This window comes from Drosophila melanogaster, chromosome 2L, assembly GCF_000001215.4.
Source record: "Drosophila melanogaster chromosome 2L".
Taxonomy (NCBI): Eukaryota; Metazoa; Arthropoda; class Insecta; order Diptera; family Drosophilidae; genus Drosophila; species Drosophila melanogaster.
The window spans coordinates 2,943,730-2,969,729 of record NT_033779.5 but is presented as its reverse complement, the minus strand read 5'-3'; the positions used below and the strand labels follow the sequence as shown (position 1 = coordinate 2,969,729).

The following is a 26,000-nucleotide window of genomic DNA, read 5'->3' as shown; positions in this document are numbered from 1 at the left end:
AATTTTTAAAAATCGCTAGAGGTGATATAACCGGTCGACATCGATAAATGTAATCGCTTGCCTATCGGGTCGAACCGAAGCAATAACTAATTCCCGCCAATTTTCGAGCAGAACTCGATTTATTTTGCGGGAAATATATACATACATTATTTTTGCGAAATGGTTTTAACACCAACGAAAGATGGGCCCGACCAGGAGAGCATGCCGTTGCCGGCCGACAATGGGGAGTCACCAAGTAAACAGCAGGCCCCTGTCAATCGGGATGAGATGCACTACTTGGATCTTCTGAGGCACATCATCGCAAATGGAGAGCAGCGGATGGACCGCACGGAGGTGGGCACTCTGTCCGTGTTCGGCAGTCAGATGCGCTTCGACATGCGGAACTCCTTTCCTTTGCTGACCACGAAGCGCGTCTTCTTCCGCGCGGTGGCCGAGGAGCTGCTGTGGTTCGTGGCGGGCAAGACGGACGCCAAGCTGCTGCAGGCGAAGAATGTGCACATCTGGGATGGGAACAGCTCCAGAGAATTTCTGGACAAGATGGGGTTCACGGGGCGAGCCGTTGGGGATCTGGGGCCGGTGTACGGCTTCCAATGGAGGCATTTCGGGGCGCAGTACGGCACCTGCGACGACGACTACAGCGGCAAGGGGATCGACCAGCTGCGCCAGGTGATCGACACCATCAGGAATAACCCCTCAGACCGTCGCATCATCATGTCGGCTTGGAATCCACTGGACATCCCAAAGATGGCCCTGCCGCCGTGCCACTGCTTGGCGCAGTTTTACGTCTCCGAGAAGCGCGGTGAGCTTTCGTGCCAGCTATACCAGAGAAGCGCAGACATGGGCCTGGGCGTACCCTTCAACATCGCCTCCTATGCCCTGCTCACCCACATGATTGCCCATGTGACGGGTCTGAAGCCGGGCGACTTTGTTCACACCATGGGCGACACACACGTCTACCTGAACCACGTAGAGCCGCTGAAGGAGCAACTGGAGCGCACACCGCGACCCTTTCCCAAGCTGATCATTAAACGTCAGGTGCAGGACATCGAGGACTTCCGCTTCGAGGACTTTCAGATAGTCGACTACAATCCACATCCAAAAATCCAAATGGACATGGCCGTGTAGGCGACCTTGAAATCAATAGTTCTGGCTTACTTGAGCAAGCAGAATCTTCAACTGAGTAGGTCGCTCACAAATATCTTACTTTCGTTTCAATTTCCAGAAAATTAAACGAAAATTGTTAACCATATATGTATACAATAAATATTATTATAGTCTTCACGGAAACAGTTTTTAAACACATCATTTCATAGCTTTATTTGAATAAATTTTTGCTTTCATTCATCGTGTGTAGTGTGTGTTTGTTGTTTGTAAATTCTCAGAGTAATCCATAATGAAGTATAATTGATTCTTAATAAATCTTGCACAGAGTATACCATAAATATGCTATATAAATTTGCTTGACATTTTCCGCACTTAATATTGTGATTTTGTTTTGTTTCGGTTTCTTGGTTTTTGTCTTTTAAGTAATATAATGCGAATTTGAAGAAAAACTTTAAGGTTTCGCGTCCATATGAGAGAACACGACAGTAATTCAATATACAATTTATGCACTTTAATTAAATTGGAATAATTGTTTTCTGTTTTGTTCGGTGATGATTAAAGGTAAATACATATTAGCTACTACAATACGATACTGTCCACCAATATTTCGACTATTTTTTATAACGACGAGAAAAAAGGTTGCATAGTTCTTCATACATATGTAATATGTGGCATAAGTGTATTATGCAAGCTAACCGATAGACAAATATAAATAAGTTTGAATTATTATAATCTGTTATGTGGAATTCATATGTTCATTAACTTATGTTGAGCTTGAAAGAGCGAATGCCACTAGAGTTTCTGAGTTTCAGATTCAGTTAAGATTCAATATTTTTGTTTCCGTTTTGGCTAAAGTGATTCCTTCATCCGTTGCCTTTTGACTTGCGTTTAACAATAGTGCTTAAAATTAGTACCTTTGACTAAGTTCGTTTCGACTAAGATTTGGTTTTAATTAATTTATAATATATCTTAAGTGTTTCCATTTCTTGCTTGCTTGAACATTTAAACATATACATATAAAGAGCGTATTTCCGTCCGCAACTTACTGATGACTTGCACTACAAAATGTTATTCGATTCCTTGCAATATGATCGATAGCTGGTTCTTCTTAGAGGATGCTACAGCCGAAACAAAGATCTGGGCCGGGATAGATAGTTTGTTCGTACAGTTCAAAATCAGGCGAAAATGTGTGGGGAGTCGATTTCCTGCCCCGATAATTCAAACGATCTGGGGGCGCCAGTTCTTTGTATGTGTGTAGCTACGCCTAAAAGCCATCAATTACACTTCTCAGATAGATCGCAACTGCTAGACTTCCTTCCGTTTTCGTTTCGTTTGCACACGAGTGGCTCGTGGTACTACTGGGTTTCCTTGCTATTCAACATTCATTTAAGTGAGACTAGTGGGTAAGGATAAGAGAGTGTGTCTGTGTGGGGTGTGTGTGTGATCTGTGTGAGAGAAACAGACATTTCAAGCCGAGTGTAAACGATGCAGCGGTTGCAGGGTTGCACGTTTGCATCGTTTACAAGCCGCCTAAAGAGGGCGCTCTGCAGACGTTTCCGTTTCCGGTGGCGTCTGCAGGCATTTGCACAACCATATTGGCTTCAGAACGCGAAGGTGCATCGAGAAACGATTTTGCACGGTTAAATCGATCGCCATTTATACATACGTCTTTGGTTTTTGCTTTTGTTTCGTTTCGATTCGTTTCTTTTGTTTTGGTGTAAAAGTATAAAAGTGTGCCGTAATTAAGCCATTCACTTGGTAGTTAAAATTTGTGGTAACTTGTCGATTTTTGTGTCTTCGATATCGTTCCGTTGCTTGAGATCCCTCCTCAATACTCTTCCTTTGTTTTCAAGATATGCTCTTTGTTTTTCGTCTTCTTTAAATGTTAACATTATTGCGATTTCCATGTAAAAATTATAAATTTGCTGGTTTCATAGTTTTCTCGATTCGTCGTTAGTCTTTTCTGCATTTAGTTAAACATTCTCTTCTGGTATTTGTTATTATTTACGTATGTTTCTCCCATCTTGACGTGCCATTCCCTTTCCTCGATTTCGTTTTGTTTTGTATATTATTGTGCGGTGTTTTTGTTCGTTACCCAGTAAGTATTTAATATGTATATATAATTTAATATTTTGTATATAGTACTCATGTATATATTTAAATTTTTAAAATACTTTCTTGGTTTTCCTCCATTTGTATTTATCATTTATAAAACATTTCATCTTAAAAAATGTATATAATCGATTGCTTTTTGTTGTTGTTTATGCTTTTCATTCACTTAACCGCGTATGCCTGGATATCATGTCGAAGCATGTCCATTCACGTCTATGCATGTATGTCTGCTATCAGCCGTGTCACACGCATGCACCAAAAATTGTGCCTCAATTTTTTACATCTTGTATAAAAAACGTTTCATTTGGTGTTCTCCTTATAGCTTTTACGTTATGTTGAGTTTTCTTGAACTTGCATTTGAGACTTGCTGGAAGGTTTTATGACTAATTTACCTTACGCTTAAAAGCCAGAATTTCTATTTTAATTTCAGTCAAGCTTTTGCGCATGAGTGTGAGTAATGTGGGGTTTTCTTTTTTGCTGGATTTTCTAGTAGATTTAGTGGAGTAGGGGAGAAAAAGCCGTTGAGCTCTACAAATATTGGAGGCTTGGCGTTTCGGTTTCTCTATGCACTACACACATACATACCTAATAATCGCAATATATATACTTGAATATATAATTTGTTCATGGTAATTAGTTTTAAGTAGTATGCAATAAATTTACTTGACGTATACATGAAAATGGATTTCCGTTATTCGCATGCCATGAATTAGTATTCATAATAATTTTCGCGGTATGTATGTATGTATAAACATTTAAAATTTGCAATACACAACATCAATATATTGTTAATCATATGTAATAGTTTTCATAAATAGTTATAGATTTTATAGAGAGATATAGCATAGTAAATGTTGAGTAACATCTCGATTTTTCCATAATGGGTTCACGGCACTTTAAAGGAAAGGATCAACTTGAAAACAGGGAACATAAAACTGCATATTACAAATACTATTTATTTTTTGCATTTAACTTCTTCTACAAGGAATTCTGTGAAGCACCATCATATGTATAACTTGTCTTGTCATAACTTGTCATTGCCAGGCTCTTGAAAAACTTCAATTATCAACCATTCTCATTCCATGTCCATTACTGTTTATTAAAATTTGCTATATTTAGTTTGGCAATTTGTTTAATTTGTTCGTTACGTTGTGTTTTTTTATTGCTGTTGAGTTGGGCTTAAACAAATTCGTTAGGCTGAAACGCGTTTTGTCATCTATGTATGTAAGTTTTCATTTCATTTTCTCACTTGCTTGTCTAGGGAGGGACTTTGTTCTGATCTTTGTCTTTAGTTATATTAACTAACTTCGATTGGAGTGGCGTGCTTAGCGTACTTAGCTGGCTTTTGTTTAAGCTTTACAATCGCTGGTTACTTTGTATTTGAATTCTCTCTCTCTCTCTGACTCGACAGGTGTTGCATTTCCACTTGCTGGTTTCAAATTTTCTTAAATATTTATTCGTTGTATTTGAAGAAATTCTCGTGGGCCCTTCCTCTCGGCTTTCTGTCCCTCATGCTAATGTCCCTGTTAAGATCTTAGAGAGTCTATATTTAAGTGTAGTGCCGAAGGATAGGTAATGGTTAACATATGTATGAAAGTGGCTAGGCGAAGTTTAACTGGGCAATCGAACAAATGGTAATGGAGAATAAAAGGTTTACTTGTTGTATTATGCATACACCATTTATTTTTAGCAAAAGTTTTACATTAGATTTATGAAACATAAACACGCGTATGTCTTATTTATTTTGCTTTTCTGTTTTCCTTTGTTTGGTTTTCTTTCGCATCTAGCTGCCTTCTCATTCTGCATTGTCTATTTGCAAGTGGTTTGACTATAAGCCAAACGCCTCTATCTGTTTACTCATTCAGTTCTGTTTTCGTATCGCTTTTATACATTTATTTATAGCTTAAATATTTGTCAAGTTTGTTTTCATTCTTTGGTGGTTTGGGGCTTCTATGCCTGCAAATTGTATTTTTACTCTTTGTTTAAAAATATCCGTAGAGTATGCGTTTCCTACACCTCAAACAAAAACTTAACTATAGCATTATCTTTTCTGTATTCCCTTTTCCTCATGGAAGCTTTTTTCTTCGGGAGAGTCGACTAGACAGTTTAAAAGTGCATTAACGAAAGATGTAAGTTCTACATTAAATTGAATGTAATCTTAAAAGAATAATGGGAGCATAAGCAAAAAAAAAAAAACCATTTCAGAACTTAGTCAACGTAAGAAATTATGGTTACATTATTTCACTGAAAAAACAAATTCATAACTCAAAACGTGAACAATTCTGTTATTTCGCGCAATTCAAACTTATATCAATAAACCAAAAACTGAGTAATCGTTGCCTAAAATTACAAAGGATCCGTGAAATGGACTGATGACAAACCAAAGTGAACTTTAAAAGAACCAATTCGACCAGGTTGGCATATAGCCATTGTTGCCGTTACTGTTTTTGTTGCCCGAACCTCCGCCGGCTGAGTTGGCCGACATTCCCAGACCCATGCCGATGGTTCCTCCTCCATTACGCTGGTTTGTCGAGTTGGCCGAGCCGTTGCTGGATGGCGTTGCGGCGCTGTTGGCCACATTGGTCAAAAACTGGGCGAACTCCTGCTGCAGCTGCAGCTGCTGCTGCAACAACTCGTATTGGTTCTGGGGCTTGTTGTAAATAAATTTCGTGGATGTCTTCAGGATGTTGTTGTTTGTCGACGACGACGATGACGAGGAGGATGCGGCTGTGCCGGTGGCTCCAGCATCTCCGCTGGACGCCGAGTGACTGCTGCTACTGCTGTTGGTGGCAGCAGTTGCGGCCAAGTCCCCCGTTGTTGCAGCAGTGCTGCTCGCTAATCTCTTAGGTGGCGCCATTGATTGTTGCTTGTTGCTCGTGGAGGCTGGCTTCTGTTTGCTCGTGTTGCTAGTGCTATTGTTGATGTTGTGCTGCCTGTTGTTGCTGCTGTGGTTAACGTATTTGCCAAGTGGAAAGGCTGCTGCACTGCAGCCGTTGCTGTTGTTACTATTATTGTTGATGCTACCGATGTTGCTGTGGTGGTGATGATTATGGAGGACTAGACCATTGGCCGCCAGAGCTGCCGCCGCCGCATTGGCATTGACAACAGCAGCCAACTTGGTTAATAATTACGTTTGCTTGTTCTTGTTGGTCTTAAAGCTGACCTGAAGCACTCGGTTGCCAAGTGTGTAGCCGTTCAGCGACTGTATGGCCAGGACAGCCTCTTCGTAATTCGTCATGGTGACGAAGCCAAAGCCCTTGCACTTGTTGCTCTGCAGATCACGAATCACCTGGTCAAAGATCATAAGAATTCAGTAATTTTCAAAATTTACTGGTAATTCGACCTAGGAAAGCACGAACTTCCAATTGAATTGGTACTCACCTTAACAGATTGCACTGCTCCGAAGGGCCCAAACAGTTGCCACAGCACGTTCTCCTCGGTATCGGGCGCCAGGTTGTAGACGAAAATGCACCAGCCGGAGCTGGCAATGGTGTTGCCTTGGATCATGCCATTAGTGATCAGGTCACTGGTCAACGGTGAATATCGCGAGATTACAGAGCTGTGATGCGAATTGAAGTTAGTTCGATTACAATGTCTTACAGCAATATCTTTCGATTCATTTAGTGTACATATAAATCTATTCCTGACCTGTATCGGCCCGCATTGGGGTGGATGGCAGCTGCAGCGGCGGCGGCTGCCGCTCCGGCAGCAGCGTTGGCCGGAAATGCTCGTCCGCCACGCGTATTTTGGGGCGCTATATAGGCTGCCAAAGGCTGCATGCTGTTCTTATTGCTGCTAGGATTGTTGGCGAACTTGACGGTTATGGGTTCGGTGGAATTCTTCGGAGTGGTGCCGTTCAGCTCTTTAATGGCCCGGTCGGCCTCAAATCGCTGATCGAAGCGTATAAAGCCAACGCCCTTGGAGAGACCTGAAATCAAGTCGCATGTCATCATATGCAAATAGAGTTCGTAAATTTTATGCAGGCCATATGTGCAGCGAGTGAAAATAACTTCTTAGTTATGCGCAAGATATGTACATATTTTTAAGCCATGCGTTACTAACTTTTGATGAGTGTGGTTTAATGTGCGCGATGCTATTTTAATATTTACCCAGAGCGTTCTAATAAACGTCTGGTCTAAATAAGTATAACATAATAAGTGTTACTTCATGATCGATGAACAGCAATAAAAAATAGTGAAACATAGGAAAATAAAAATAAAAACATACCCGCAGCATGTTCATCTTATTTGGTAATACATGTAAAAGTAAAAGTGTAAATAAAATTTGCATTAATTATAATTCATGGAGAATATATTGTGTAGCGCCAGCAAATATAGAAACAAAAGTGTGCTAAAACCCATTGACTAAAATTAATTGAGCAAACATTTTTTAATAGATTTTAGATTGGACATGCATTCAAAAGAGACTACAACCCCGATAACCGAAGACCCCCTTCAAATAGTATTTAAGCCATCGTATTCTACCATATATTCTTGCCTCTTAGGATCACAACTCACCAGTGATATTATCACAAAGAATACGCGAGGTTATGATCTTGCCGTATGGACTGAACAATGATTCCAAATCCGACTGTGTCATATTTTTTGGAAGACCCGATACATAGAGATTGGCACCCTTGATGCTCTCGGAGCTGGGGCGTGCAATGGAGACCTTGATGGTTTTGTTCTGCAGCCTGAGGCCGTTCAATGCGTTGATTGCCTTTTCCGCATCCTCCTGCTTCACGTAGTTCACGAATCCGTAGCCCAGACTTTGTCCTGTAACGATTGGATCGGATTTAATATATGCAACTATCATTTATAATCATTTTGCAGCTATCCTACCTGTCACCTTGTCGCGTATCAACTTGCAGCTCTCCACCTCGCCAAAACTGACGAACAACGAACGGATCTCGTCCTGCGACATCGTCTGTGGCAAGTAGTTCACAATCAAATTGGTCTTGGGGTCTGGCTCATTATTGTTGTTGTTGTTTGCAGTGGCGTTATTGTTATTGTTGTTGTTGGTATTATTATTATTATTGTTGTTGTTGCTCGCAGCATTGTTTGCTGTGGCCTGGCCGACGGCCGCATTTGTCGTGGATCCGGCACCCGCTGCGGCAGTCGTGGTCGCAGTGGTGCCCCCATTGGTTTGGGCCTGACTGTTGGTCACATTGTTGGCCGTAGCCGGTCCTCCAGCGGATCCGGTGGTGCTTCCCACGCCGCTGGCACCGCCCGCGCCGGATGGTTGCTGCTGCTGCTGCTGAACGGCTGTCTGACCCTCGACCATCTTGCGAACGCTGCTGCTGAAAGGATTTGCTGGTTAATAATCAGCTGTTTCTACAGACTTAGATCTAGCGATTGAATCACTTTGCAGGACTTAAAATTTTGATATAATGCTATCGATGCGGAGAAAACTAATACCACAAAGTTCTACGAACAAGAGCTTTGAGTGCTTTGAGATATTAACTAAATGGAGGATTCTGTGCTATTAATTTAACCGCAATTGTTAATTGGAAGGTGATCAACTTTACAGCTTTCTTCTTCGAAAACTTGTTCAATAGACAGAAATAGAGATGGCGCGTAAATCAAATAAGTGGCTGTAGATATAATACTGCTGTGAAGTCTGCAATAAAAAGTAATGATTAGTTGAAGCTTCAGCCCGTAAATTCAACCCCTACTTGCCCCTTTCAGATGCACACTCCTAGCAACGGCAGTGGATTAAAGATAGTCCGCTGCCCGTTCTTGGCTCCTCCTACTATAGCCTAGTTAAAAGCGCCACACCAACGATATCCACTACGAATGAGTAATGTGGTATGTCAGAAGGATTACTGAAAGAGAAATTAAGAGAATCGAAATACAAAGTTACAATAAAAATCAATTGTTTTAATTTAATTTAAATGAAATGCGGGCCTGCACTTCTTGGAAATGGGGGAAAATACCAAGAGTAAACATTTCGAGCAAACCCATACAAATGTCGAGGGCTCTTTGCCTCTGCGGTTGGCAAATTTGCTGGCTGACTTGGCTAACAGGCAGGCTGACTGACTGGCTGGTAAATGCAAATAGGGCCAAAATACACGAGCAGCATTGACTGGAAAATCGATTCAATTAAATTTGCCCCCCTTAAGCGAATTGAAGGCCTACGGATAACTATTCTTGAATTGGGCTTTTCACTTTCACTTAATGGGAAGAAAGCATACTCAATTGGGGGATTGTGAAAAACCTGAATGAGCAAGTAAAACCCATAGCTGCAAAGGTGTTATTGTTTATAGCTTAAAATAACCAACTGACGTATGGTTTCTTTCCTTAATGTGTGGTTGTTTGCCGCGTTCTTTTAGCGTATCTGCTTCTTGTTAACCAAACAATAAATTGGCCAAAAGCAGACAAGTATTTTTAGCCCACATTCAAATTGGCCTTTATAATTGTGGCACGCAATTAGTAAGACTTTACGATTGAATACACTGGAAGATTCTTAGTTAAAAAAAAAAAAATATGCATATGACGGAGCATTGAATGAAATAATATAAAATACGGTGGAAAACCTAAAAGTTAAGTTTCAAAAGATTTACGTTTATTGATCAAGCCATTTATGCTTCTTATTCCACAAGTATTATTCTTTCTCATCGGCTATGAAATCAGGTACAGAATGTTCCACCTTCAATTGAGTTTTCACAACATGTCTGAGCAGTTTGTTGCATTCAACGCCGCAAATCGTGCGAAAAAGTTATATTTTAAAAATAAACAATCGGTTGGATGGCGCGACGGTGTGAGGAGACGCAGGAGCGTAGAATTGCGCCGCTGCGTAGCCGGCGGGATTATATTTTCGAAAATATTTCTGAGGCTACAACGATCTGGCCGATCTGATCGCAGCTGATGCGAGAGATGCTGACGTTATGTGTTTGAGGTTAAGTGTAGCTTGTTACCAGCGACTCAGGGAAATGCAAAAATATTGGAATATATGTTCGGATTACATAAAGTGAGAAGAGATTTCCGACATTACCTTTGATTTCTGTACGGGGAAAATCAAATGAAACTGGTTGCTAATCAGTAGATTCCTACGCGATTACGAAACAATTTTCTGGCGATGTTTGGTTTTATATTTTTAATAATAACCGAACGAGAAAGCGCTCCACAAAACATAAGGCGAGACAAACGGAAGAGTTGCACTCATTCAAATAGAAATAACCGAAGCAAATAATATCTGGAATATTATTGATCAATTTGTGTTGATGGTGTGTGCCGTTTGAAAAATGAAAAACCAAGCCAAACCGAAACGTGAAACTAATTCGTAATAACAATAATAATAAGGAAATAAAACCGAACGGAAAGTAGAAAAGAACGCGTTCCTGCAACTCAACAGAACAGAAATAAACTGATTTGCCGAGCGGCGTGGAAATTATTTTTATGCCCCACCGACGAGGGCAATCGTACTGCTGCCTCATGTCCAAGAATCGGGAGAGCAGAGCCCCAAGAGCTACAAGAGAGCGCCGCTTCTTGGCCAGAAACAGAATTCGTCATTGTCGAGCGCTCTTCGCCCGCTCGGGGAAGAGAAAGCCACCCGATGGGAATGGATCAAACTTACACGGCTATATGTTTTCCTACAGCACGAGCACATATATCCGCAAGGTGGATTCCTCAGATGCTCGACGGCGGAGGTAATTTATAATTGGATTTTGCGCAAACATACACACTTACGTGCACAGTATTTCTATAATTGCGTTATGGGAACTTCTTTTAAATCGAAATTCGACAGAGTATCTGCTTGACTCCAAAGTTACGAATGCATTTCTGGTTCCAAAGACAGCTGCGCATAATCGGGGAAATCTGTTTTGCAAAGCAGTTGCTCAAATAAGCCGCCTTCCGGTCATGGTAAGTGCGTTTGTCCTATCTACTATTTAATAATTAACCGTAAACTAATGTGTACATTAATATGTTAATTAAAAAACTGTACCATATATTAGACCTCATAGACTGCATCAATATAGAATCAGTTTTTTTACACTCTTTAAGAATATCTGACACTCCTTTAAATTTCTTAAACTTTTTGGTAGCTCCTGAAGTCCTTTTCTGTTTTCAGTCAACCGAAGGAAGCTTCCTCTTTCCTCCTCTTTCGATTCACGCCCCCAAAATAAGGGGGCGCAACCATTAATTTTCATTCATAAATAGTTGGAAATTGTTTCCGGCTAATTGATGGATTTGATGGCACATACCTATGCAGACACACACACACACACGCACTCACACTTACGAATACTGGAAGAATGGGGAAGAAGTGTTCAAAGGGCAGGAACAAAACAAAAAAGTGACACACCTTGGCAAAGGCAAAGGCAGCGGATGAAAGGAGAGACAGAGAGAGAGAGCGAGCGAAGGAGTTCTGGACAAGTAACGGGTCAGCAAAGTAGAGGAACTTATAAGGACGGCGGCTGAGGCCGTATGCATTTGATTTGGGTGCGGCAAAAATAAACAGGATATATGGGCGGAGAGATAGAGCGGGAGAGACAGTGAGAGCGCAGGCTGCAGCGAAAGCGCAGCAGTCAGCTGAGCGCGCCACAAGATATGCAATGGCTATTGAGCGCCACAGAGAGAGAATGGGAGCCAGAGAGCGAGCTTAACTGCAAGCTGGCGTCGTCGTCGACGGCAACTGCGCTGCCTAAGCAGGGCCGTCTCGAAGGGGTCCCTCCGAGATCAGGGGCTCCAATAATCTCTCAGAAATCCTACTACGGAAATTAAAGAATTTCTTTTAAAATAAATAAATCCGATAATTGCACTAGAAAATTTCAAGTCTTGTAACAAGTTCTCGAACTTCTACCATTTGAAAATCTACATCTAATCAAGGGAACTTTGTGCCACATTTGTACGAACTAGCTTTAAGGAAACTTTTATATGGAAAACAGGTCAATAAATCATTATTTTTGGGGATCGACTCCCTCTGAAGAAACCGCTCCTGTGCGGCGTTTTTTAGGTTAAATGGCGGCTGCAGGCAGCGAAATGAAAACTGCGATGCCGGCGCTGCACGAAACGCAGCTGCATGGACTTCTGTGTGCTTGTGTGTGTGTGTAGGCGGCAAATATATATCAGAGTGTAGAGAAATTGAGATTTCGCCGACTGCAAGCCGCCCCATTGAGCTCCGTTTTACTATTCGCACACATACGAATGCAGGCGAAAAATCGACTTTGGGTGTGGGCACTTTTGCAAATAAAATGGTGTAACTGTAACTGTAACTACATATCCGTAGCATTCTTCTCTGTTCGCTTACATTTATTCGCCAGCGCCGCAAAGCATACAACACCGATTTTCCCAACTCGACTCGAAAGAAAATGGTTCTGGAACTGGGACTGGAAAATGTTCTTCGTTGCAAATGATGTAGTTTCAATTTGAAAACTGAATTGAGCACGCACACACTAAGGGTTTTCGAACTGATTTCGATACTGATTCGGATTCCACACTACGTGCAATTGGACACACGTACATGTATATGTGTATGTGGGCGTAGTTGCGTGAGTATGCAAGATGTGTGTATTTTGATACCGATATACAACAATTCAGAAACGACGACAATACGACGAGAATCAAAAAACACAACTTGCTGCCGGAGAGTGCAAGAACTAAATGATTAAAGTGTTCGATTGCCGCCAGGATAACTGCAGCCAGGACCCGTGACAGCGCTGCCGCGCCGCAGTCCGCGGCCCCAGCGGCAGAGCTCCTCCTCTCCTCCAATTGGCGTACAGTTGAGCACGGCCCTGCAGAGGGCGGGAGGGGGGCGGTGGCGAATGCACAGCATAACTGCGTAGTTTTGCTCTCGCATGCACAGTGGGACAAATTCAAACATTGAGCGCGAACTTTAACCCTTCTACTTTCTTGTGTTGCAAATATAGATAATAATATTAGACTGACCTGACATATGCTAAATATGTATTGTTATATCCAAAATGTTGTTCTATTTTATTTGAAATAATGGATTTCGGTCCCAACTAAACTCAAAAGACAACCTATGCAACAATTTGTAAATGTATAGAAATAAGTAAATGCACCTGACACGTTTCAGGATAAGCTTAAATGCCATTGCACATCAGTGAGATGCAGAAGTGCTGTTTTATTTTCAATATACAGCTTGGGCACAGTTGCACCATTGTACCATGCGAGAAGTAACGGTCGCGAAGAAGAAGGCAAATAATAAAAAGCTGCAGCCGCAAGTTGCGCAGCCTGCAACAGCTCCGGCAACATAACGGTACTCGTTCGCTCGCTCTCTCTTTCTCCTGGCTCGGCACTTAACCGATGTACCCTACATTTGGCTTCGCAAAACATAAACAAGGAAATGCAGCCGTGAACACGAAACGAATTGCGGTAGGTTCTCCGTTCGGCAAAGAGCGAGCTCCAAAAGAGGCGAAGAGAGCCGGGGCTCGTAAGCCGGCCGCATTGCTGTTGTTGGAGCTGAGAGAGCCAGCACGGCACCCAAACAAACACTTAAGCAACAACAACAACGGCTGCTGACTGAAGGGAAGGTGCCAGAGGGGCTTTAAACCCAAGAGCGCAAGCTAGAAAGAGCATCAGAGAGAGAGAGAGCAAGGCAGGAGCGTAGGACGAGCTCAACTTGACATCATCATCATTTGTGTCAAAAGACCATTGAACTTTGCGAGCGGATGGAACAGAACAGCTCCACCCCCATCCCGCTGCCTACAAGTATGCAACAATACCTCGCTCTCCTTATTTATATGCGGTTTGTTTTGTTGCTGCTTGCACACCATCACAATAACAGCAACCCACATGCATGCACTCACTTTGCATAGGTGTTGGGGCCCAATGCATCTCAAAATGTTGCGCTTTTAACCCTTACCTAACTGATCAGACATGTAAGGCCCTTTCATGAAAATGTCCTGTGTTTGGGAAATCGGGAAAATCCCCACGATGTAGTTATAAATGACATACTATAGATTTGTGTACAATAAGTGGCTGTGTTAAATCTTCTTTAGCGAATAGGTTTTTATGTAATTCATTCTTGTTGCCTTACCTTACTTGTGATGGATAATGGTCGTGTTCCATTGATGTTCAATAATATAACGCCCATTGCAGGATTCCTGAATAGGGTTCAGATATGGGTTCCTGGCACTACGGCCTTGAGCTGAAGATGAATGTTCTTGCCTCTGCGGATGTGCATATAAAATTCGGTTAATTTAATTATTTAAATGAATAATTGATTTTCAGCTTACTGGTGCTTCCCACTGCGACTGATTCTGACGTGAGCCGCCAGAGTTCCAGCTTTGGTTGTCATAAAAGCCCCTAGATTGGTTGGGATAAAGCCAAGATAGCGGTGGTTGTGGTAGATCCCCTTTATTGGGCTTCCTGTTGTTGTTCCACGCTAAGGAAGGCTGCTTGATCTTGTTGCCGTGCTTCTCCTCGATGTTCGGGGACACATTCTCGCATTTAACTTGAACCTTGTACCACGAGGCGTCTGTATGCTTACGTTTGATGGTCATATCCTCCTCGCTGGTGGAGTCATACACGTGGCCCTTGATGGGTCTCTTTCTCTGACAATTGTTGACTTTCTCTGGCTCTGGTCCTCCTGTTAATACCCCTGGAATTTGCGGATGTGCCTTACGTCGTTGGCGCTGATATTGCCTTCTCTTGTTGCGAGTGTACCTGGGGATCTCACCCACAAAATCGCTTTGATTTTGCATTCCTTATGATGAAGTTGTAAACGATGAATTCGAAGAATCGACACCACGCTGTCGAAAGCACAGCAAGTAACACGTTGAGTTGCTAACACTGACAGACTACTTTGGCGACTTACCAGCACTGATCGATTAATCATGCAAAAAGTTTTTCTCGTATTGATCGAAACTTCCTTTCGTCATGAGCATTATCAAGATAAGAAATCGTTTTAATTGCATTCGGCTTCAAGTGTTCCCCTAAGGAACAGGAGTTAAGAATTTCCAGCTTTTGTTTGAAACAGATGGACATGAATTTATAACCTTGCCTGGTCACACTGAATTTTTAAAGCATCTCCTTCCGTTATTACAACCATCCATAGTGTTAAAAAAAAGCAAGACACAAAAGGCAGTTATGTAAATGTTACAATTTTTGATGTTTTATTCGTTCGATTTATCAACTACTGTTACGGTAATTGCATATTAAATTGGTTGTTGTTCTGTTGTTGCTTAAACTTTAATAAGTGTACTTGGTTTTAGCTGCGGCTGAATTTAATTATATTTGTACAAAATATATATTTACTTTTAGCTTTGTCAATGAACAACATGTTTTGCATTCATTTTGGTTTTCTACTCGCTTTCCACGTTCCAAAGTCCAGCTTAAAACTTAATTCTGTTGGTTTTGCTGTTCGATCTGTCGGTTCGGTTTTGTTTTTGTTTTTGTTTGGTTTTCTTTTGTTTCGTTTCACTACAATAACGCTTAACAAAATAGAATTATTAACTATTACTAGGCGCGTTTCGTTTGTTTTTGTTGTTGTTGTGGTTGTTGTTGTTGTTCTTGTCGGTTGCTTATTGCTGCACGTTAATCTTGTCACTTCGAAAAAATTTAACTATGATTTCTACGTTGTTTAGTTTAATTCATCGTGTATATATATAAAAATATATATATATTATATATCTTTATATATACCAATATATAGTTATTTATAGTTAGGCATGTAATTATGCTTACTTTAATTATATGCATGTTTGTGTCCGTGTCTTCCCGCCTACGTAATTGTATTATTTACATCGTTTTAATAATTAACAATACATATGTATGCATGTGTACCAATTTATAATAATTACACTTATGTAGTTGCACTGCACAATAAAGTTGCGCAAATTCTCCATCGGCATTCGGCACTCGTCATTTTAGTGATAACTTAAAATTTGTCTACAATTTAAATGTTTGTTTTCGGTTTCATTTGTCGAATGCGAGCGAATGCCTTGTTTCCCCAGAACCATTACTAATATTAATTTAATATTCTTTCTTACTTTGTTTTGCTTTCCGTTTTGTTTTTCGTTACATTTTTGCTTTGATTTTCGTAGTTTCGATTTCGTACATGCCAAAATAAAAGTCAACAAGAAAATGCTGGCTGCTCAACTCGGTCAATATATGAATGTATTCCAGAATCCTACCATCCTACCATCGTACCATCCTATCCCAATCCCCACTCATTTTCAAATTCTGCTGATTGAAGTTGGCTTAAAGTAGTTTACAGCGCTCACTTTTTGGCATTTAAAAATATATTTCTTGTATACTGGCGGCTATATGTACAGCTTATATAACTATTTCGAGGGCAAGTCTATTTCGATTGATTTTTAACTCGTTTAAGTCTACTAATGCACTATTAGTTGTTGCGTCTGTGTGAGAGTTTTGAGGCACCCATTATGAATTTATGAATTATGTTGGGAATAGACTGTGGATGAGGTGGTTTTATGGATGGGTTGAAAGAAATAAAACCAAAAGAGAAATACAATTGCGTGTATATATTTGAAATATATATTAATATAAATATATATTGTTTTCATTCATGTATTTTGTTCTAAAAACGTGTTGTGATTGCTTTTTAAAAATTAATTTAAAATTAATAAAATAGTTGCGTTAAACATAATTCATATAGAAATATTATAAAGAATTTATAACTATAACTTTTCTTTATATATGCCATAATATGTATAATTATATTTGCTAACATTTTTCTTTACCAAGGCTGCAAAGTAAAATTAACTAAAACTTAAACAATTTAAAAAGCCGTTCATCTTCCTTACTGTACGCATACGAAAACAAAATTCAACTAAAATGTTTATGTTTTTGGGTAACAGGAAAAGGGGGTAGGGTGGGCGGGGGGGGGGGGGGGTGGGCTGGTTGGGTTTTCGTTTTTGAGCTTACAGACTAGACGTAGAGCTAATATAACTTTTAATGTGTGTTTTTGTTTTTCTTTGTGGTAATATCAATTAAAACTAGGCATAAATATAAAGCTTAACATGCTTAAACAATCGAAAATTGAGCATAAGGAAATAAGTAAATGGTGTGCATATACAATTACATACATATATAAATTATAAAGTATTAACAAATCAAATTTTTGTGTTGTTTTTGTTGTGGTTATAATCGTTCTGTTGGAAGGTTGTTGGTTTCGATTTCATTTCATTCGTTACTCCTCCTCCTCATCTTGACTAACTAAATTAGTAGCTTGTAGTAGATAATAGTTGCTAATTTGGCCTGACTTTCATTTAGACACGTTTGGTGGTGCTTCCGTCTCCGCCTTCGCCTCCGCCTCCGCCAACGCTTCCGTTGCGTTTGCGGTTGATATTGCCGCTGTCGCTACTGCGACTGATGCGTCGGATGCGACACGGCATCCCTGAGCGTCTTGAGACCCGCCTGCACGTACCGGAACACCTCGTGCATGGTGCTATGCAGCGTCAGCGGGCCGTTCTCGTGATCCAGTTCTCGGATGAAATCTAATGGATTCAGACATTGATCATTAATATATATCATTAGGCGGACGCCTAAACAACTCACCTATATGATTGCCTGTGCGCACCAATCGATCGGCTTGATCCCACAACTCGTGAGCGCTATTTAGATAGCTCAGAAACTCATTCTGCTTGCACAGCATATTGTGTATATCTGGAGGCACTATTCTGCCTGGCGGCGTATTCGAACCGGAGCCCTGAAAACAGAGAAAAGCCGCAATGAATAAACGAAATCCGCACATGAGTAGCTGCCAACTGAGAGACTCACCTGCGAGCCCACCGAGTTCGATGGTGATATGGAGGACGGCGTGTTGCCGTTGGCAATGTCCCCCCTGCCAACGCGAAAGAAATCTGTTAGACTGTTGATAATGGCCCGACAATCCTTTCTTCTCAGCTTATAAAGCTTTAATGATATCAACGACTGGCAGCGCAAACTGCTCGACGAGATTGGGGAAAAATGAAAAGTGTCATTAGCAAGTGTACTTCGACTTGAGTTAAGTTAATTGTAATGATCTACCTGAGAATGGCCACTTTGTTGTGCGTTTCGTGCTGAATGTTGGTCGTTGACTGCTGCTGGTAGGGACGAAACTTAGTGGAGATAAACCTGCAAGTTGATGGCATGTTATTGGTGAGTTCTGCTCGGACCACTTCCGTCTCCGTGGGCGCACATTTGTTGGCACACTTTACTCACTTAATTAGCGACAGGGTATCCTTGTACATGGTGTTGGTGGCCTGCTCGGAGCTGCAGCGCTCCATGGCATCGGCGGTCAGCAAGAAGTAGACAACGGCCTCCAGGTACAATGTCACCTGGTTGAAGGAGTCGCGCTCCAAGTCGGCGGCATGCTTCCGATTGATGGCCTCCTGCAGGAACTGATTGTTTTTTCTAGAAGATAAAACAAAGTACATACATTAGATCTGTGTAAGTATAATAGCTCATGGGACTAGGTGGTAATGATAATCACCTGGGATCGTCGCTGGGGTGCTCCACATCGCGATCGAAATAGGAGCGGTATATAAGCCTTGTGGCTGGCACCGGAGGAGCTATTGCAGAGGTTGCTGTTGCCGATGGCGGAGTAGTCTGCACTGCCTCATTGCAGGTGGCAGGCGCAACGGTGACAGTTGGCGGAGGCGGTAGAGGTGACATGGCCAGCAGCTTTTTGGTGGGACTGCCATTTGGAGCGGACACATCGCCAATGACGGCGGCAGCGTCCTCGTGAAGCAACTGCAGCTTGTCATAGGACAATCGATCATGGTTCGGCATTCGCTCGTGGTTGTTAGAGGGCAGAAGCACGGGCACTGGCAACAGTTCCTTGCCCATCTGTAGCTGGTCGGCCTTCTCCTTTTTCCGCTTCTTCTCCTTGTACGGACTGGAGCTGGAACTGGAGCTGCGTTTCCGCCGTCGCCCAGGAGGTTGCTCACGCTCACGATCCCGCTCACGTTCTCGTTCCCGCTCCCGTTCTCGCTCCCTGTCCCGGTCTCGTTCCTGCTTCAGCTGGAACTCCTGCTTGACATTGCCGGGCTTGAATTTGGCCTCGTAGCCGGCGTCCAGCTCGGGCTCCGGTTTCACCGGATGCTCGTGCTTGACCTTCGCCGCGGGATTTGTGTCGCCGGCATAGCCATTGGGCACATGAACCGCATTCGTCGCCTGATCCTTGGGCGTCAGATGGCCATTCTGCTGGGCGGGTGTTAGTTTCTTCAGTCGCATAATGCGCTCTCGCGAAAGCTTGCTTAGATCGATCTTGCATATCAAGGAGGTTAGATGTGGCGTTGTTGTCCTCGCTGGCGAGGCCAGTCCGGCTCCCAGCTGCTGTTGCTGAGTGGGTGTCATCCGGGGCTTGGCCATTATGGCGGCAGGTGCTGCAGGTGGCGCCTGTGGAGCTGATGGCTGTGCCGCCGCATCCAACTTGCCCTGTTGTTGCTCCTCCTGCAGGTCTACGATAACGACCTGGCCCTGTTTCTTGGCGCCGCCCTCCTTTGGATTGAAAATCCTCGTCAGCGTATTAATCTTATTCTTGTCACTCTTGGGCTTCCTCTCGCGCTCCTTTTCACGCCGCCCCTCGTCCTCCTCGCCGCTGCTGCTGCTGCACACAGCAGTACAGCCACCACTCGATGAGGAGCAGTCGGAACTGCTCAGGTGCTGACTATGCTGACTGATCGGCAGCTGCTTGTAGGGCGGCAGTTGTTGTGCTAGCGCCTGCCCACTTCCAACCTGTGACCTGGTGGTCTGATCTTCCGCCTCGCTGCCACTGCTGCTTGGTGAACTGCTCCCGCTGCCCAGCAGCGCCTTCTTCTGCACAGCGCCAGTCTTGTTCAGCTTGACTATCCGGCAGTTGGTGTTCTGGGTTTCCGTGTCGTCGCTGCTGCTCGAAGAGCTGCTCGATTTCGAACTGGATTCGGCACTTGAGGAGCTGTCCTCGTCGGAGCTGCTACTGCCAGCAGTGTTACTTGTCGGTTTCAGGGGAGCGGCGACCAGCTGGGGTGTGGCCACCTTTTTGGTGGGCGTATTGCCGTTGGAGCTGCTCTGGCTGGAATGTTCGCGCTTCCTCGCCCTGCTCATGGCCAGCGGTGTCTTGGCGAGAGGCTTTTTGGCAGCGGTCAACGTGGGACCCTTGGTCTGGGAGCTGCTGCCGGCTGATGCACTACTGAGGTTACCACTGCCGCCGCTCTGCTGCTGCTTCCTGGGCCGTCCGCGTCCCTTTTTCACCGTATCCGTAGCTGGCTGCGTTTGAACCGAAACAGCTGTGTGATCCAGACCTGGATGCTTGGGCGGCGGCTCATCGTCGTCGCTTGAATCCAGAATGGGGGCACTTGTAATCGCCTTTTTCTTTCGCGGCTTCTTTTGTCGCTGTTTTGGCGACGTGGGCAGCGGAAGAATCGGCGTCAACGTGACGCTGTTGCTCGGCGGTGCCTTTTGTGACTGCGTCGGTTGCACTCGCATAACAGTTGTAATGGCGGCCGGTACGCCGGGAAGCTGAAGGGTTTCTCCAGGACCTGGCATGGGCACCACCTCGCCTCCCATCGCACTGTCCGAACTGCTGCTGCTGCTCGATGAGCTGCCACTGGCACTGGTCCCAGAATCCGAAAGCCGGGCTGAAAGCAAAGTCTCAGCCGACTCACGTTTGATTTGTGTTTTTGGTATCGCTCCAAGCGCCATCTCCGATACAGCGTCAATGGCCTCCTTTTTCACCGCCACCGGTGTGACACTCAGTCCGCCACCGTAGCGCAGTTGTTGCTCCTCGTCGTCATCCTCCTCCTCACCCTCCTCCATTGCCATGTCGTTTTTCTCGTTCTTAACAATGGCCGTTGTCACATCAATGGACTCGGGTATGATTTGGGCTCCACCTGGCAGTATCCCTGGCACCTTCATGCTTACATTGCCCGGCGAGACGCTTTCGGAATTTGTCTGATTTGCGGGCTTGTGGAAAAAGCGACTCAGATTCCACTTGTTGCTTTCCGTTGGCGAGGGGGTCTTGTTCGATGAGCTGCCTCCACTGCTTAACGTGCCGCCCGATCCACTTCCTGTGCCCACGACTGCATTGGAGTTCACACCGGCTGGTCCCACATTACCTCCGCTACCGAATCCACTGGAGCTGAGGAGTCCCGTAATGGTATTACTGCCACGGGCAATGATCTCATGCCTAAACTTCTTGTTCTGGGCCCCGTTGGACGTCAGTGGTTGGGACCGATGCTGTTGCTGGAGGACTTGCTGCTGCTGCATGGTCGCCTGCTGCTGCTGTTGCTGCTGCTGCAGTTGGTGATGGTGCTGTTGGTGGTTTGGATGATGCTGCAGATCGTTCTTGCTGCTCGACTCGCTGCCCGACTCACTGGAATCGGACTCGGAACTATTGCTGCTGTTTCCACCCGATCGCCTATAGGGAAAACATTATTTAGCCTATTCATTTTCAATGAGCACAGCCACACGACTTACCCCTCCTTCTTGCGCTGTTCATCCTCCGACTCGGACAGCTCCAGGTCGTTCTCCAGGCTAAAAATGTGAACAAAGTATGAACAATTTGAATGGCCAAGTGTGTAGGTATACATACCACGAGTCTTGCTTCTCCAACGAGTGATTCTTTTCCGTTTTGAGCGGCTTGACCGGTCCCGGCGACGTGACTCCGGAAGCTGCTTTGGGCATAGTGGGTGGCAGTTGGTGCAGGGGTGCCAGAGCCTCTCCCGCTAGTATCGTCCCACTTGTTGCTCCGCCCAGAGGCATTTGGCTTGCCTGTGGCGGTGTTGTCACCAACGGGGCGATGGGCGAGGTAATGGGCGCAAAAAGTGGCGTCATCAGCGAAGAGGGTTCCGCAGAGGGTGGCGAGCTGGGTATGTCCATCGCATACTTTTGTCTATTGGGCGCCAGCAGGTTGTAGTTCTCGCGCGTTGGCGCATGTGGCGTCGCCGCTATCAATGTGAGTGGCTGCACCGTGAAGATATTTGCTATGTCGCTGATAATTTTGTTGACATCCTTCTGCAAGGTTAAAAAAAAAAGAAATCGTGGTTTAGAAAAAAAAAATCCAAAGGTGTTTGACATTTGTAAACGTTGCAGCGATTGGTAAGCACAACCTCCAGAGGTTTGGCCAACTATTCTCGCTGCACCATGCTGCCATCGTTTACAAGTGTTAGACGTTAAGTAATGATTACCTCCGGTGGTGGCGGCTGTTGGCCCACTCCAGGTCGCTTACTGGCCGCTGGCGGCACAAAGCGTCCGCCGGTGCCGTTGTGCAGCGCCGGAGCCGGCGGACCAAGAAAGGACTTCTCTCGCCCATTCGGCATCTGGGTGGACAGGGGTGGTCCCAGCGGTGTGCTGGCCGGGACTCCGCCGCTGCTGGCATTGTTTGTGACGCTGGACGAGTTGCTGTTGCTGGAACTGGTTCTGGGCGGGCCGCGGGGCGGGGCCATGCCACTACTCGACGGAATGTCGTTCTTCATGGGCTGCCCAGGATAGCCGCCGCGACCATTGTACGGCGGCTTATTGTCCGCCTGCTTCACATACGTAGGCGGTCGCTGCTGTTGCTGGTAGTGCTGTTGCTGGCCGGGCAGCGAAGTGGTCGCGGACGCGGCAGTGGGCCCAGCTGCTGAGGAGGCGGAGGAGGGTGAATGCCCCAGGGATTTGGCTTGCGGCGCCAGATTGGGCTGCAGGCGCGGATTGCCGGCGCCGGGCGCACTCCGGCTGATTCCCACAGTCTGATTGTTGATGTACTCCCGCGCCTCGAAGAACTCACCCAGGGCGGCGGTGATCTCCGCATCTCCCTCAGTCAGCCGACGCGGCTCCCCGAATAGACTAGTCTCCCGATCGTCAATCTGTATGCCCTGTTGCCGCTCGATTTTCTCACGCTCACGTCTTTTTCGCCGTTCGTACTCCTCCATGCTGCAAAAAGGACGAAAAGTATATAGTAAAATGCTTGAACTTTGACTTACGGTCTTTAATGTTGGTCTTTTATTCTTTGTACTGGTTTAAGCCATTATTTCGGTTGGCAGAGACAGTAGCAACATAAATTAGAACAGCAAACAAACATCACAGGTAGTACAACAACAACAAACAGCTGGCATTTTCCAATTTTCGAATTTTCCTATTTTTCGTCCAGAACAAACCTTTTGTCATGCATTTGCGTGCTTCACTTATTGGTTGTCTAAACGAGCAAAAACATAAATCGCTTTTACCCTACAAACACTTTGTTAGTATAGCCTTCTATGTTTATTTTCTTATAATACCTTTTACAGAGAAAGTAGATACATTTATAGTGCTGACCAAAAGATCCTATCTGATTTTGTAGTTTATTGCTAACAAAATATTCATTTCCCTTAGGATGTAATCCAAAAGAAATCATACACTACATGGTGCAAAACATCTCCCATTTCTCCTTTTCAGCGGGGGGAAACGTTGTCGTCCCTTCCTTAAACGCTGTTCTTTTGTCAATATTTGACCCAACCTTGTGGACATGGGTGTTGTTAGGTGCCAACAGTTTGACAAGCATGCGATAGGTGTCAACGGTTAGGCATGCACACACGCAAGCACAGTTTGATGGCCATGAGGAAGTTTGTTGTTTTTGCAACGTTTTTTTACGGGGTCAGCGGGGGCGTTAGAATTGTGCAAATGTTTGCATTTGATTTTGCCCGGTTTTTAAGGTTTAGTAGTGGTAGTAGTGCAGACATGCTTGAGAACGCAACAAATATATGGTATAGGTATGTACACATTTGAGGAGCGACAAAAAGGGAGAGACAGACGGAGACGGAGACAAACACAGGCAGTAACAGAGATAGAGTGCAGTGACTCTAAAACTTACTTATAATTTTGGCTATACAAATTGTTATTGTATTGCTGTAGTTGATCTAGTTGTTGCTGTTGTTGTTGGGGCTGTTGTTGCTGAAGGAGAACAATGCTGCTGCTGTTGTTGTTGTTGATGCTGCTGGTGTGGTGTTGCTGTTGTTGCTGCATTTGTTGTTGCTGCTGCTGTGCCATAACGCGCGCTTAGTACAAATAAAATAATTAAATTATCCTCAGCTGAGAGAGCACACACAGACAGTCAGACAGACACACGCACACAGCCAAAGGGTTAAGGTCGAGGAAGGGAAGGGGGAAGGATAGACTGGAAGAGGATGGGGAGCTGTGCAACTAGGCTTCTCCTCTCTTTCCCACTCGCTTTTATATATATCTCGCTCGATTGCTCGCTTATGTTATCGTTGTAAATTTGCGACGTTGGAACGTCGCTTTGTTGTGGTTGTTGTTATTGTGGCTGTTGTAATCGCAATTGCAGTTGATATCGTTGTTGTTGCTTCTCTTGCTGTGCTTTTGTTTTTGCGCTTGTAACATTTTGGAATTCTGCAGTTTGACAAGCACTGTCGAAATTGCCTTTCTGTTTGTTTATTTGTTTTCCCGGTTTTATTTTTTCCTATACGCAGACTTTTCTTGTAAATGCTGAATTTGATTTGTTTCTTGGGGCTTTTGATCTCGTATCTTCTATAGTCTTTTATTGCTTGAGTACGTTGCTTAAGAGAGTGTGTGTGTTTGTGTGTGTGTGTGAGTAGGGGAAAATAAAGTTGCAGTACCTGAAAGAAAAACAGAAAGAGAGAATGTGAAATTAGTTGCCTACTTCTCAGAGCGCTTGAGCTTAAAATAAAGAAAGAGAGCACCGACCTCTCTATACCCTGTAACATAAAAACGTAGCTTAAAATAGTATGTATTATAATGGTAACCTATGCAATTATACATTGGTGTTGACTATGCAAGTTAAAACTTAAAAAAAAAAAAACAATGTTTTACCTATATTACAGTTCTTACTACTAAAGCCGAATGGATTCCATCGCCACAAAGACCCCTACGCACGTGCATTAGGGTGAACCTTAACTGCGCGTCAAATTTTATTAAAAAATTTGTATATTTTCATTGGATATAAAAGCATTAAAATTTAAATCGTTTGTAATTCGTTGTTTTATAACAATTAGACTTACACCTGAGGCTCCTGATAACAAACAGGTTCACCCTGACATACCCATACATAAGTACGTGTATCAGGGAGCTGTGTATGTCAGTCGGCCTCTCATTATGCAAACGGATACTCAAACACCCAAACCCACCCACATGTGGCAGCGAGGATTATGGACAAGGTGCGTCACATTCCGTGTCCTTAGTACGCAGTGCTTACTGCTCGGTGCGGTACTCAGACCTCAGTTGTCGTTGTCATTTGGAGAACTTGCCACAAGAACTGGAAGCCGAGATCTGAGGAACCGAGGAGCTGGAGCTGCGGCATCTGCTTCGCTTGGCTTGGAGTGCAGCGCTTAGATTCACTCGAGCCGAGAATGGCAGAGGACAACGATGTCCTTTTGGGCGTATTCTCATGGAAAATTTGCAACTTGAACCACACTGACTACTAGGTGAGCGCTTCAGTTGGAAAAATATGCTTCTTAAATCTGAATTTCACCAAATGGTTTCTTGAAACTCTTTGAATTCTTTAGTAACTTAAATCAATCCTTCGCTGAGCTTAAAAACATTATATTATATGCGTGTAAAATTGCTCAACAGCTTTCAGTAGATTGGACATATTTTTTTTATGCATTTCTATTTACGGTCCTTTGCCCATTCTACGAATTTGTCTTTTTTGTGGGACAAAGTGTACTTTTTATTTATGAATGAAAAACGTGTCAGTTAAATTAATTTTCTGGTCACAAGCGACAGACGCACCACGCCGACCCTTTTTCCCCATTTCCCCCTTTTTCTTGGTCGGAAAAAAAAGGGACAGAATGTGAGCAGTCACAAATCTGCTGGCTTTTGGGCATTCGGTTTTTTGTGCTCTGGCTGCTACAATTTATTTGTCTTATAAATTTTGTTAACATCTCAACTGAAGGAGTG

The 26,000-nt window shown here is 43.8% G+C and overlaps 3 protein-coding genes across 20 annotated transcripts in view; 1 reads left to right on the top strand and 2 right to left on the bottom strand.

Annotated features, from left to right (window-relative positions):
• Nucleotides 1-91: 91 nt before the first annotated feature.
• Nucleotides 92-1,437, top strand: Ts (Thymidylate synthase). Of its 2 annotated transcripts, none has more exons than NM_058019.4 (1): nt 92-1,437. In NM_058019.4, exon 1 carries the CDS (start codon nt 160-162, stop codon nt 1,123-1,125), a length of 966 nt encoding a protein of 321 aa, NP_477367.1. In that variant the 5' UTR covers nt 92-159; the 3' UTR covers nt 1,126-1,437. The 2 variants fall into 2 exon arrangements, with proteins under 2 accessions (NP_477367.1, NP_001285570.1); NM_001298641.1 differs by having other exon boundaries at nt 92-1,227.
• On the bottom strand, nt 1,296-14,968 carry Rbp9 (RNA-binding protein 9). 9 transcript variants are annotated; one of them, NM_134297.5, is made up of 9 exons: nt 12,466-12,819; nt 8,891-9,040; nt 8,744-8,835; nt 8,058-8,512; nt 7,734-7,991; nt 7,444-7,458; nt 6,865-7,144; nt 6,598-6,775; nt 4,879-6,505 (listed from the first exon to the last, which is right to left on the bottom strand). In NM_134297.5, exons 4-9 carry the CDS (start codon nt 8,497-8,499, stop codon nt 6,344-6,346), a joined length of 1,335 nt encoding a protein of 444 aa, NP_599124.1. In that variant the 5' UTR covers nt 8,500-8,512; nt 8,744-8,835; nt 8,891-9,040; nt 12,466-12,819; the 3' UTR covers nt 4,879-6,343. The 9 variants fall into 9 exon arrangements, with proteins under 9 accessions (NP_001014462.1, NP_599124.1, NP_599127.1 ...); NM_134300.4 differs by lacking the exon at nt 12,466-12,819 and adding an exon at nt 10,210-10,583 and having other exon boundaries at nt 8,895-9,040; NM_001014462.3 differs by lacking the exon at nt 7,444-7,458 and having other exon boundaries at nt 1,296-6,505; nt 8,058-8,515; nt 8,895-9,040.
• Nucleotides 14,969-15,323: 355 nt separating this feature from the next.
• Nucleotides 15,324-26,000, bottom strand: part of lilli (lilliputian) — a 68,478-nt gene continuing 57,801 nt past the window's right edge. For 2 of the 9 annotated variants that reach the window (NM_164517.1, NM_001144303.1), the window contains exons 3-12: nt 23,938-24,700; nt 22,295-23,021; nt 21,700-22,121; nt 21,585-21,641; nt 18,619-21,525; nt 18,348-18,539; nt 18,174-18,260; nt 17,925-18,090; nt 17,703-17,853; nt 16,653-17,641 (exon numbers count right to left, since the gene is read on the bottom strand). In NM_164517.1, coding sequence (NP_722864.1) covers nt 17,505-17,641; nt 17,703-17,853; nt 17,925-18,090; nt 18,174-18,260; nt 18,348-18,539; nt 18,619-21,525; nt 21,585-21,641; nt 21,700-22,121; nt 22,295-23,021; nt 23,938-24,113 — 5,022 coding nt within the window. In that variant the 5' untranslated portion in view covers nt 24,114-24,700 and the 3' untranslated portion in view covers nt 16,653-17,504. Of the gene's footprint in view, nt 17,642-17,702; nt 17,854-17,924; nt 18,091-18,173; nt 18,261-18,347; nt 18,540-18,618; nt 21,526-21,584; nt 21,642-21,699; nt 22,122-22,294; nt 23,022-23,071; nt 23,168-23,937; nt 24,701-26,000 lie in introns of those variants that run through there. The other 7 variants (NM_001273044.1, NM_001144301.1, NM_001347818.1 and 4 more) reach the window with 5 other exon arrangements.